Raw genomic sequence first — 13,105 nt, forward strand, 5'->3', positions numbered from 1 at the left:
ATTCTATATTTCACAATTGTACTTTTAAAAAATAGAAATTATAATTCACGCCGTGATTTAATCTCAAATGATAAGGAAATTTTAACGAACTTTGTCGAATTTTTAAAACGTTTTTTTTTAATTACTGACTAATAGCAAATTTATGTATTTTTTTTTATTTTCAAGTTTTCTATTGATTTAAATTACTAAACCGACATTTTGGAAATAAATGTAAATGGAAAGAGAAGCTCCGATGAAATAAAAGAAATTATTTAAGTTTTACTCTCTTTTCATTCTTGTTCTGGGAAATTTTAGTCGTTTTTTTAAGTGTCGAATAAGTGTTGAATTTAGAAAATTATGTTCTTTATCTTTGCTGCAAAAAAATCCGCATTTTTTTGTTTCAGAGAGGCTCCAGGAGTATAGAGGAGTCAGACTTTCCGTCCGATCAAGGTTCAAACCTTTAGGAGATCCCCCCCCCTGGAAAAAGAAAAAATTTAAGCCACCCCCCTGGACAAATTCCCGAATACGCTGGTTTCATGAGCTATGATCGGACATATAAACAGACATGCAGAGATTACTACTTTTATGATATTGGATTGTAAGGTAAACAAAGGTAGAATGAATTTATGAAATTTAAGTGGTTTCTAGTATAAAAATTGTTTTTATAGTATATTTAAACCACTTCGATTGTGTGCTACTTGAGAAGTGGTTCAAATTTTTTAAATCTGACACTTTATTTTATCCTGTGTATTTTGAAACTCCCTGTAGTGTCATAAAGGAATATAAATAATAACGTTTAGTTTACATTTATATTTGACAGAAGGGAGATCAAGTCTGATTAACGATGGTGAGAAATATATTTGACAGAAGGGAGANAGGATAGGATCAGGTATAGGATAGGATCAGGTATAGAATAGGATCAGGTATAGGACAGGATCAGGATGAACAGAAATTAAAATATTTCTTTTAAGGTTTGTTCATGATGAGATTGGTCGATGTTACTTGTTGCTAGAGACCTGTAGTTCTCCAGGCTTAGAGATGAGTACAGGAGAAGGTGAACAGGAGAATACTACAACCTTCTCCAGGACCACGTCTCTACCAGTAGAACCCACAAGCAGGTCAGGACACCTGGATTAAGGTTTTCTAATCCCAAACCCAACCTATGATTATTTAAACGGATATTATCAAACCTGAGACTATTAAAGCGGAAATTAACCTGGATATAAGCAGTCATGGTTGTTTTTAATCTTTGTGACAGAAACAATCTCAAGAACTAACGAGGGTCAACCCAGACCGAAATATATTTTCAATAAATGTGGAACTAACATCTACTTCTTTTAATCTACAGAGGTTTGGTCCATCACCATCACCGAATTTTAAATAATTAAACCTGAGATTAGTAAACCTGAGATTAGTAAACCTGAAGTTAGTAAACCTAAAATTAGTAAACCTGAGATTAGTGAACCTGAGATTAGTAAAACTGAGATAAGTAAACCTGAGATTATTAAACCTGAGATTATTAAACTTGAGATAATAAACCTTAGATTATTAATTCTGAGATTAGTAAACCTGAGATTAGTAAACCTGAGATTAGTAAACCTGAGATTATTAAGCCTGAGATTATTAAACCTGAGATTATTAAACCTGAGATAAGTAACCCAGAGATTAGTAAACCTTAGATTAGTAAACCTAAGATAAGTAAACCTGAGATATCAAACCTGAGATAAATAAACTTAAGATAAGTAAACCTGAGATTATCAAACCTGAGATAAGTAAACTTTAGATAAGTAAACCTGAGATAGGAAAACCTAAGATTATTAAACCTAAGATAAGTAAACCTGAGAAATGTAAACCTGAAATAATTGAAGCTGTAAGTTGTATAGACTCAAATTAAATCAACTGATCAAGGTTCAATGCTTGAATATAGTTTTCCAATAAATATTCCTAGAATTGCAGTTTAAGTGTCAAGGTCTGAGTAAACCTAATCTACAGGTGTCAGGTTGCTCTATTTTACTCCTTTAGTACTTGAGATGTTATATGGATATTTATAGCATGATATCATTTATTCAATAAATTCTAGATATAAACACCATTTTCTATTAGACAGCTCTGAATAAAGACTGTCAAACATTGATATTAGCAACGCTACTTGAATCCCTAATTACGTGAATACCTAAATACACAAACACACCCAAGGAAAATGGACGTAGTAATGAAAAAATAAACTTGTTTTTAACATAAAAATGCAAAAGTTAAAACAGCAATGCAGTATGAATTTAAGGATTTGTAACTAGGGTTCCTAACTGCAAAGCGTACAAAATTTGGATGTGTTTGTGTATTTAGGTATTCAGGTAATTAGGGATTCAAGTAGCGATACTAGGCTAGATACATAATAACAGGACTAATAAACCTTGATATTCTCTATATACTATGATAGATACAGGATCCAGGACTAATAAAGCTTGATATTCACCATATACAAGGATAGATACAGGATCCAGGACTAATAAAGCTTGATATTCTCCATATACTGGGATAGATACAGGATCCAGGACTAATAAACCTTGATATTCTCCATATACTAGGATAGGTACAGGATCCAGGACTAATTAACCTTGATATTCTCTATAAACTGGGATAGATACAGGATCCAGGACTAATAAACCTTGATATTCTCCATATACTGGGATAGATACAGGATCCAGGACTAATAAACCTTGATATTCTTTATATACTAGGATAGATACAGGATCCAGGACTAATAAACCTTGATATTATCTATATACTAGGATAGATACAGGATCCAGGACAAATAAACCTTGATATTCTCCATGTCCTAGGTTAAATACAGACTCTCCACCTGCCTACAGTCCTGCTCCAGGAGAAGATATTGTTACAGACGCAACATTTAACAAAGATCCTCGGAAGGTAACTTTTATCATTCAATTTCTCTCTCTCTCTATCCCCCCTCCCCTCTACATTTCCTTTTCCGTAATTTAGTATTATATTTTTTCTGCCCTCGTCGTCTCATAATTTTACTTCCCAACCTGTTTATTTATTTATTTATATTTTTTTTGGTACTCCAATGGCCCAAAAAAAATCCGCGAACCTTTTTTCTCTCAAAATCAAAAGTTCAGAAAAACAATCCCTTACAGTCCCTTTAAACAATATAAAACTGTGTGTCTAGAGTAATGACGGACTACTCCTGGCTCCAGGATTGATCAATCCCTTTCTCGGGATTAGAAGAAAGGATACAAGTACAGGAGAGAACCATCCAAAAATTTTAAAATAGATTTTAAAAAATAAATTGTCTTCTTAGGTTAAATTAACTCTAAAATGAAACCGACTGTGAACATATATTTTTCTTTTCGAAAAAGTAATCTAAGGTTTTTCTAAAAACTGAAATATTAATTAATGCAGTTTTGTTCTGTTTTGATAGCATATATATTCTTAAGTCGTTAACTTAAGGATCAGATTGTTCAGAACTCACGACCCTCTTCACCGATTTGCCTTAGCCTGTACTTGGTTGACTTTGATTGAGAGCTAGTACATTAAAATAAAATTAATTAGAAAATGGATGGTTTAAATGATTTCTCCAGGTATATTTGAAAACCTGGGAGTTATAGATCTACCCTTCAACCTGGATATCGCAAAGAAGAGCCTAACCTCAACCATTTCAGCTCTCTACGCTATGATGCTGATAGGAAACCTAGGATATTATATTTTAAAAACAAAATTGCCAATTTCCTAAATTATCCATTCAACCTTTAATTTATCAAGAATGTGGAAGATATCGTTGTTTTCCTAGCTCAAAATGTGAAGAACTCTACAAATTTCCTTAAACTGTGTATCTATATTCTGAATATTGGAGCACTTGTATGCAATCAGGTCAATTCTACTCTAAAAGTTGTAGATCAGTAGACTTACACATACAGCCCCTCTTAGTTATATAAAAGTATTATAAAGAGTAAAAATCGTTGGATAATTTAGTTTCTTGCCTGGTTTTTGTCTCTACTGAAGTTATCACAGAGAAGGTTCCGATGGACTTTTTCGAAACTAAAGGCAAGTAATGAGAAATATTTTACCTATCTTTTTCCGACTTGCTTAAACACGTCAATATATGGCCTAAATCTTAGTGATAAATAGCTTGCATTTAGAGATGGTATCGTAAAAAAGGGTTTAAATTGTTGCAAACGTGATCAATTGTACTTTTAAGACGTTTTTAATGGGTCTATTTTCTTGGGTCTATAATCTTCATGTTTAGGGTTCAATACCTATATCTTGGGTCAATAATCTTCATGTTTAGGGTTCTACACCTACCTGTATCTTGGGTCAATAATCTTCATGTTTAGGGTTCTATACCTACCTATATCTTGGGTCTATAATCTTTATGTTTAGGGTTCTACACCTACCTATATCTTGGGTCTATAATCTTTATGTTTAGGGTTCTATACCTACCTATATCTTGGTTCTATAATCTTCATGTTTAGGGTTCTACACCTACCTATATCTTGGGTCTATAATCTTTATGTTTAGGGTTCTATACCTACCTATATCTTGGGTCTATAATCTTCATGTTTAGGGTTCTATACCTACCTATATCTTGGGTCTATAATCTTTATGTTTAGGGTTCTATACCTACCTGTATCTTGGGTCTATAATCTTTATGTTTAGGGTTCTATACCTACCTGTAACTTGGGTCTATAATCTTAATGTTTAGGGTTCAATACTTACCTGTATCTTGGGTCTATAATCTTCATGTTTAGGGTTCTATACCTACCTATATCTTGGGTCTATAATCTTCATGTTGAGGGTTCTATACCTACCTATATCTAGGGTCTATAATCTTCATGTTTAGGGTTCTATACCTACCTGTATCTTGGGTCTATAATCTTCATGTTCTACATCTTCTTCTACGTTCTCAGAGTCAAAGTTACAGGGAAGGTAGGAGATATAGAAAGAACGGAGAGAGGACGGGTTACTATAAGAGAACGGGTTACTATAAGAGGACGGGTTACTATAAGAGAACGGGTTACTATAAGAGGACGGGTTACTATTAATATTTTATGAAAATATTGTTTATTCATGTATGTTTACTTCTTGGTAAATTTCACATGAGAAATTTACCTTTATCAAGAAGGCTTTTTGAATTATATTTTGTCCCAAGCTTGCACTGCGAACCAAAATAATAATTTAATAATTAGTTGTTATCTTTTATCTCTTTTTCAGTAAATTAGTAAATTAATTATTAATTTTATCTCTATGAGAAAGCAATATTCCGTATTTTTGGTGTTTTAGAGGATTAAGTAAAATCCTTGTGGATTAACTAGCGGATTAATGTTCAAATGCTTTAAATCTAACGTTTCTATTGTGAATATCGAGTTTAGTCATTGTAAAATCAAACAAAAGTTCGAACCTCAGGCCACATTTATAAAACCCGTATAAGTTGCGAACTCTTATAATTAATTCTTATATTTATTTATCAGTCAAAAATGTAGGTATTTTTATTTCAGGAGCGTGATACGACCCAAGATGAGGTGGACGAATTTATCCGAAAGATGAAGATTGCTACAGGGATGGATGTGAAGGAGGTTGTAGGTAGACCTGGAGACACAGGAGATACAAGACGTCTAGCAGTACAGTCCGGAGCTCGGAGATCTGGTTCAACCATGATACCAGGACAGAAGAGAGAGAAGGAGATGCTGGTTAAACTAATGACGTCAGAGAATGAGAAAAGTCATGGAAGTATGATGCTGAGGATGGGAGCTATTGCATTCGGTCTGGGCACCTTAATTTACACTGGGTTAGGTTAGTTTTTAATATTACATTCCATATACGCAACATCCCCCTACTAAATTTCTGACCTACTAACTTTCCGACCTATTGCAATATCGGAACTTCGCCAGCTGTTTATTTTTGTATTATTAGAGGGTTAGGTTAGCCTAAGACAATTTCTGGGCCTAGAACTGCGGCTAGGACAGGCTAGGGGGCCGGCCGCTGTGGCAACAAGTCCATCTAGCAGCTGTAAAACCACGTGCTATAATAGGTCGTATGTGTAGCATAGCGGATTTGGCGTTGGTCAGAAATGGAGAATAGCGAATTTGCGTAGGTCGAAAAATACACCATCCTTTTAAAGGGACTGTAAGCGCAATTTCAAGTGACCTTTCATCTAAGAAGGGGTAACCCCTATTCACAACAGATATTGTCAGAAATATTGCTGATAATCTACCGAAAAATTAAAGGGGGTATAGGCTTAATGTGATAAAAGAGCGCTTTTGATCGCTACTAGTCTCACTTCCATCTGTTGCGTCTATAATGAGAAAATTGTTAAAAACGACTCATACCGAAGAAAGTAGTGTCCATAAAAAATTCAGAAAGATGCAACATTCAACTCGGATCGTAAAAAATCAATTTAATTCTAATTAAATCATTCAGATATTACAAAAAATAGTCATCGATTATTTTTCGACGCATTCGTAAATAGTTGATTTTTCATAATATTTAGTATTTTTCATGATTGGAAAACATTTATTCCTGTTTCGAGGATTTTTGATAATGAAGACTATGCTGAATTCCATGCAAATTGGAATAAATAAAGTAAAACATTAAGTCTAAAAGTCGTCTTCCTATTTCAGATTTTTCTAGTTATCACTGTAGAGATTAGAAAAATTAGTCTTTGATACGAATTACTTTCTTCTGATTAGGATGAATATACAGAAGAACAAGATTATTGCTAAGTTTGGTTTAATGCATCTGCTGGCAACCAACTGCTGTATCTGGATTAGAACCCTTGTAAGGTAACTTTACAAGGTTTAAAAATATTGCAAAAAGTACGCTAAAATATTGCAAAAAGTACGCTAAAATATTGCAAAAAGTACGCTAAAATATTGCAAAAAAATTTAATTTTGTTGTTTTTGACAAATATTAACATTGAAGTGTGACACATGTTTTAAATCCATTTTCAGTTACTGGCTGTAATCATGTGTACAGTCGAGATCTGTATTTTATATGTTTTAAATCCATTTTCAGTTACTGGCTGTAATCATGTGTACAGTCGAGATCTGTATTTTATCTATGTACAAGGAGCCTGTATATATCTATGTACAAGGAGTCTGTATTTTATCTATGTACAAGGAGCCTGTATTTATCTATGTACAAGGAGTCTGTATTTTATCTAAGTACAAGGAGCCTGTATATATCTATATATACAAGGAGGAGTCTTAGAGATCTATGTACAAGGAGCCTGTATATATCTATGTACAAGGAGTCTGTATATATCTATGTACACTGTACATAGTACAGGGAGTATGTATATGTCTAAGTACTGAGAGTCTGTATATATTTATGTACAAGAACAAGGAGTCTGTATATATCTATGTACAGGGGGTCTGGTTATATTTATGTACAAGGAGTCTGTATATATCTATTTACAAGAAATCTGTATGTTTCTATGTAAAAGGAGTCTGTATATACCTATGTACAAGGAGTCTGTATATAACTATGTACAGGGAATCTGTATATATCTATGTACAGGGAGTCTGGTTATATTCATGTACAAGGAGTCTGTATATATCTATATACAAGGAATCTGTATATTTCTATGTAAAAGGAGTCAGTATATACCTATGTACAGTGAGTCTGTATATAATTATGTACAGTGAGTCTGTATATATTTATGTACAGTGAGTCTGTATATATTTATGTACAGGGAGTCTGTACGTGAGATAGTAGAATCTGAAGAGTTTGCTCAAGTAGTTTCTGACTCAACTAGACAACATTTCAAGGTTCATCGACATACAAATCTAACTGTAGTATCACTGGTAATATATCAAAGGGAGTGTTCGCAAAAAATGAAAGGGGGGTATAGGCTTACGGCGAAAAAAAGGGCTTTCGGTCGCTTCTAATCTTACTTCTATCTGCTGCGTCTATAAGGAGAAAATTGTTAAAAACTACTTATTCCGAAGAACGTAGCGTCCCTCCAAATTCAAAAAGCTTATTTTTCGCCGTAAACCTATACCCCCTTTCATTTTTCGCGAACACTCCATTTAAAATTATTCAATTATTGTCTCATTATAAAAAAATGCTTTGGATTGTTTTCCTCGATCTTTTCTTATTTTATTATGAACTGGGCGAAGGGTCCGGCACCGCCCGTAACAGGACGATATATATGAATGTCTTGTTTTATTTAGTACATTAAATTTTTGTCTAAATAGGAACCTCTGCATCTTTTTTAATATTCAATGATTGGAGGTTAGTTAAATTTCACATTTTTCCACAATTTTCTATTTCACTTTCCCCTAAATGTACATTGCCGTACATTGCACAAAAATAAGTAATTTTCCTATTTGATGCAGGGCATATAATCTATAATATGTGGAAGAATGTTGGAAGACGACCAATATTCAAAATGGTTGGCGAGGGAGATGATGTCAATGATCACAAGGTTTTTTTTCTTTTATTTTCTTCATTTTATTGCGAAGTAGACCTGCAATAACAAATTTGTTTATTTTAGCCGCGACCCTATCTTCGAATGGATTGGTCATCTTCAGCTATTGGGCTGTTCCTAGGTAGTTTTTCAAACAAATCCGCGATTTGATCTACGCACCAAACCAAATATCTGATTATTAATTACCAAACCACATAATTTAACCACTTATTACTAAACCATAATGGTATTAATTCCAAAACCATGTAGCTTAACCAATTTTTACCAAACCGAATATTTTAATTATTCATTACCAAACTAAGTAGCTTTACCATTTATTACCAAACCAAATGGTTTAATCATTTATTATCAAACCAAATAGTTTAACCATTTATTATCAAACCAAATAGTTTAACCATTTATTATAAAACCAAATAGTTTAACCATTTACTATCAAACCATATAATTTAACCATTAATCACCAAACCAAGTAGTTTCACTGTTTATCACCAAACCAAATAGTTTAACCATTTATTACCAAACCGAATAGTTGAATCATTCAATACAAACTAAAAAGTTTAGCCATTTATTACCAAACCAAATATTTTAATTAGTCATTACCAAACCAAATATTTTTATTAGTCATTACCAAACCAAATATTTTTATCAGTCATTACCAAACCAAATATTTCGATTATTTATTTCTCAACCAAACCAAACTTTTTCATTTAAAAACTGATATTGTTCGCCAGGACTGCTGGCCCTGGTGACCCTCACCATCACCTTGATCCTCTACTTTGCTCTGGTGAACCAGGAGAACTTCCACTTGATCGCAGTTCTCATGATCAACGTGAACGATACCATCATCAACTGCTTGATGGTCCTCGCCATCATTATCGGTTTTATCCAGATCAGGAACCTTCAGTTTGTTCAGGAACCGATTCAAACCATTCTAAACTAATCAGAGATTGGAACTTTTGAATCATTAATCTTTTCTGTAAGCATTTATCCTCATATTTTGTGGTTAATCCCCTCTAATAGATCGAGAATTACACTAATGAAATCTGAGTCTACTAAAGAACATCAACCAATCAAAAGCCAGGAAAAATCTGATCTTAGCCAATGAAAGTTTGCCCAAGTTTAGCTTCTTTTTACGGATTAAGCACTTCAGATGAAAAGTTTTCGTTGTGGATATTAAGATATTAAGACTCTAGATTATGCTTTTTGTATTTAAAAGTTCCGAACTTTATTTTGCCAAAAAAGTTTTAAGTGGAATCTGTTAGATTATAAAAATATGACTCAAGTTTTCCTAATAATAACTTTCAAATTTAAATTTTTAACATTTTAAAAATGATGGTTTTTGTTGCAGTCAGATAATGAGCATGATATTCTAATGATTATCAGTGCTTTTGGTATTTTTCTCTACGCTAGCTATACAGTCATTGCAGGTATTGTATTTGACACAGGGAGGAAAACTTAAGAGAGTCGCGTAAACAAAACTCCTGAGTTCCCTACTCTGGGGGTCAATGCATTTGCGTAGATTTTAATTTAAGAAATCAGGCAACAAAAAGATAATTTATAGAAACCATGTGAAATAATATTTTTTATTAAAAAATTGTTATCTACAAAACTGCCTCACCCTCTTCATGAAACCGGGTTTCCGAAAAAATATCTTTAACCATTAGGTTAGTTTAGGATTTGAAAGGTGACCAAACGACGGGGATGAAAGGGGGGGCACAGATTTTTTTCTTGGAAATTACCAATCTTTTTACTTGTGATTTAAAGTTTTTAGGATATCTGAAAAATAACTTCATTAGATATTCGGGAATATTTAATAATCTAACTACAGAGTGTCCCAATAAACATGGGAATTCAGTGACAAATTCGAAATCGTCTTTTTAAATAATTCTTTGATTTAGTATAGTGATACCTACTGAGATAGCTGTAATCTGTTAGAGTTTCTTCTGCTATGTTCACATTTTGTTTGTTTATGTTTTGACTGCATACGGTTGTAAAACAAGAAAATTGCAGTATACAGACAGAGTAAACTTGTCCGTCTTTACTGTTCATCTTGCGGAGACATTATAGACACATCTTTACAGCCATTGACCCTTTTCATAAAATAAATTCTAGCAGACATAATAATATTATGGCTTTTGAAATTAGGTATTACAATGCTAATTCATAACAAAGACGATATACAATTCCTCACTGAATTCTCATGTTTTTTGGAACACCTTGTAGATACTAATTTGCAATTTTTAACCAAATACTGATTTTTCTGGTTCTCGCTGTAGAACCTCTTATTCTATGATATCTTAATAACACAAACTCTGTAGAACCTGTTATTCTATGATATCTTAATAACACAAACACTGTAGAACCTGTTATTCTATGATATCTTAAAAACACAAACTCTGTAGAACCTTTTATTCTATAAATATCTTAATAACACAAACACTGTAGAACATGTTATTCTATGATATCTTAATAACACAAACTCTGTAGAACCTATTATTCTATGATATCTTAAGAACACAAACTCTGTAGAACCTTTTATTTTATGATATCCTAATAACACAAACTCTGTAGAACCTTTTATTCTATAAATATCTTAATAACACAAACACTGTAGAACCTGTTATTCTATGATATCTTAAAAACACAAACTCTGTAGAGCCTTTTATTCTATAAATATCTTAATAACACAAACTCTGTAGAACCTGTTATTCTATGATATCTTAAAAACACAAACTCTGTAGAACCTTTTATTCTATAAATATCTTAATAACACAAACTCTGTAGAACCTGTTATTCTATCATATCTTAATAACACAAACTCTGTAGAACCTATTATTCTATGATATCTTAATAACACAAACTTTGTAGAACCTTTTATTCTATAAATATCTTAATAACTCAAGCTCCGTAGAACCTGTTATTTTAGGATATCTGAGCACTAATTCCACAGAACCTGCTATTCTATTATATATAAGCCAAAATTTCGTAGAAATGATATCTAATGATATCTTTATGATATCTAAGCACAAACTCTGTAGAACCTGTTATTTTAGGATATCTGAGCAAAAACTCCGTAGAACCTGTTTTTTTAGGATATCTGAGCACAAACTCTGTAGAGCCTGTTATTTTAGTATATCTAAGCACAAACTCCGCAGAACCTGTTATTTTAGGATATCTGAGCACAAACTCCGTAGAACATGTTATTTTAGGATATCTGAGCACAAACTCCGTAGAACCAGTGATCCTCGTAATAGTTAACGGAATAACAGAACTTGTTCAGGTGAACACATTCTAACATTATTCCGAAGATTACATTATTGAGTTAATCCCAATAAAAGAAAAAGAATAAAGAATTGGAATTAATGGTATGGTATATCATCATTTATTACCTTAAAAATTTCTCTCAATTCCCTTTATTCTTTCTGTCCTTGACTCCCCCGGCTTGGGAAAAGCTAGTGGGGGGTAGTGAGAGCCAAAAGAATCTGGAAAATGAAGCTGAAATAAAATTTAAAAAAAGTGTTTTTTTTAATGCTGGTTGTTTCTGACTAAATCATTTATTTGGTTAATAGGGTATGTTTACTTTTGTCTCATGTTCATAAAAGTCATAAATTGAGTCTAAAAGTCGTCTTCCTATTCCAGAGTTTGTTGGTTCTTACTGTATACAAAAAGTAAACAAGGATTCCTTTAAATATTTAAAAGAAATTAAGAGAAATTTTTTCTTAAGCATTAACCCATTATTTACAACGGTTGTAGGCGATTATATCAATATAATAAAGACGACTTTACATTTTGATGTTATATCAAGTTTTTAAGCAGCATGAATACATGTATATTTCTTAATTCATTGGCGGTGAATTTTCGAACATTCCTAGAAAATATGAAAATGTCATCTTCATTATAAAAAATCTTCGAAACAGGAATAAATGTTTTCAAAAGTAACATGTATCAGATCATGCATCAGATCATGTATCAGATCATGTATCAGATCATGTATCAGATCATGTATCAGATCATGTATCAGATCATGTATCAGATCATGAGAAATAAAAAATATTATGAAATATCAACTTTATACGCAAATAATCGATCACTATTGGTTGTAATATTTGAATGATTTGTTTGGAATTAAATTAATATTTTGTTGTACATGTTGTTGTACATGTTGTTGTACATGTTGTTGTACTTGTTGTTGTACATGTTGTTGTACATGTTGTTGTACATGTTGATGTACAGGCTACAAAACCTGGTCGACAAATTGTTACATTTCTGATTTTCTGCAACCTTGGCTTTCAATCCTGACCAATCCTGACCAATCCTGACCAATCCTGACCAATCCTGGCCAAACCTGACGAACCCTGACCAATCTTGACCAATTCTAACCAATATTTTATGAATGTTGACCAATCCAGATCAATCCTGATTAATCCGGATCAATCCTGACCAATCCAAAGTAATTCTGGTCAATAAAGATCAATCCTGGCTAATCCAGATCAATTCTGACTAATCCAGATCAATCAAAACCATCCAATAATCAATCAAGACCAATTCTGACCAATATTATCCCAATCAATCTTCACCCTCCCATGAGCTATCTTGACCAATCAAGACCAATCCTTACCAATCAAGACCAATCTAGACCCATCCTGACCAATCTAGACCAATACTGATTAATCCAGACCA

General features: G+C 32.8%; 2 protein-coding genes across 2 annotated transcripts; both read left to right on the plus strand.

Moving 5' to 3' along the window:
- The first annotated feature begins 862 nt into the window (after positions 1-862).
- LOC111707853 (uncharacterized) lies at positions 863-5,807 on the plus strand. The gene is made up of 8 exons (XM_023481034.1): positions 863-868; positions 951-1,097; positions 2,820-2,907; positions 3,167-3,242; positions 3,579-3,683; positions 3,970-4,041; positions 4,838-4,923; positions 5,493-5,807. Exons 2-8 carry the CDS (start codon positions 1,018-1,020, stop codon positions 5,790-5,792), a joined length of 807 nt encoding a protein of 268 aa, XP_023336802.1. The 5' UTR covers positions 863-868; positions 951-1,017; the 3' UTR covers positions 5,793-5,807.
- A 2,407-nt stretch (positions 5,808-8,214) lies between these two features.
- LOC111707854 (uncharacterized) lies at positions 8,215-11,737 on the plus strand. Its single transcript, XM_023481035.1, has 6 exons — positions 8,215-8,229; positions 8,334-8,422; positions 8,492-8,546; positions 9,157-9,338; positions 9,774-9,852; positions 11,635-11,737. The coding sequence occupies exons 1-6, from the start codon at positions 8,220-8,222 to the stop codon at positions 11,718-11,720; spliced, it is 501 nt and encodes a 166-aa protein (XP_023336803.1). The 5' UTR covers positions 8,215-8,219; the 3' UTR covers positions 11,721-11,737.
- Positions 11,738-13,105: the final 1,368 nt, after the last annotated feature.

The sequence above is a fragment of the Eurytemora carolleeae genome, unplaced genomic scaffold (assembly GCF_000591075.1).
Source record: "Eurytemora carolleeae unplaced genomic scaffold, Eaff_2.0 scaffold532, whole genome shotgun sequence".
Taxonomy (NCBI): domain Eukaryota; kingdom Metazoa; phylum Arthropoda; class Copepoda; order Calanoida; family Temoridae; genus Eurytemora; species Eurytemora carolleeae.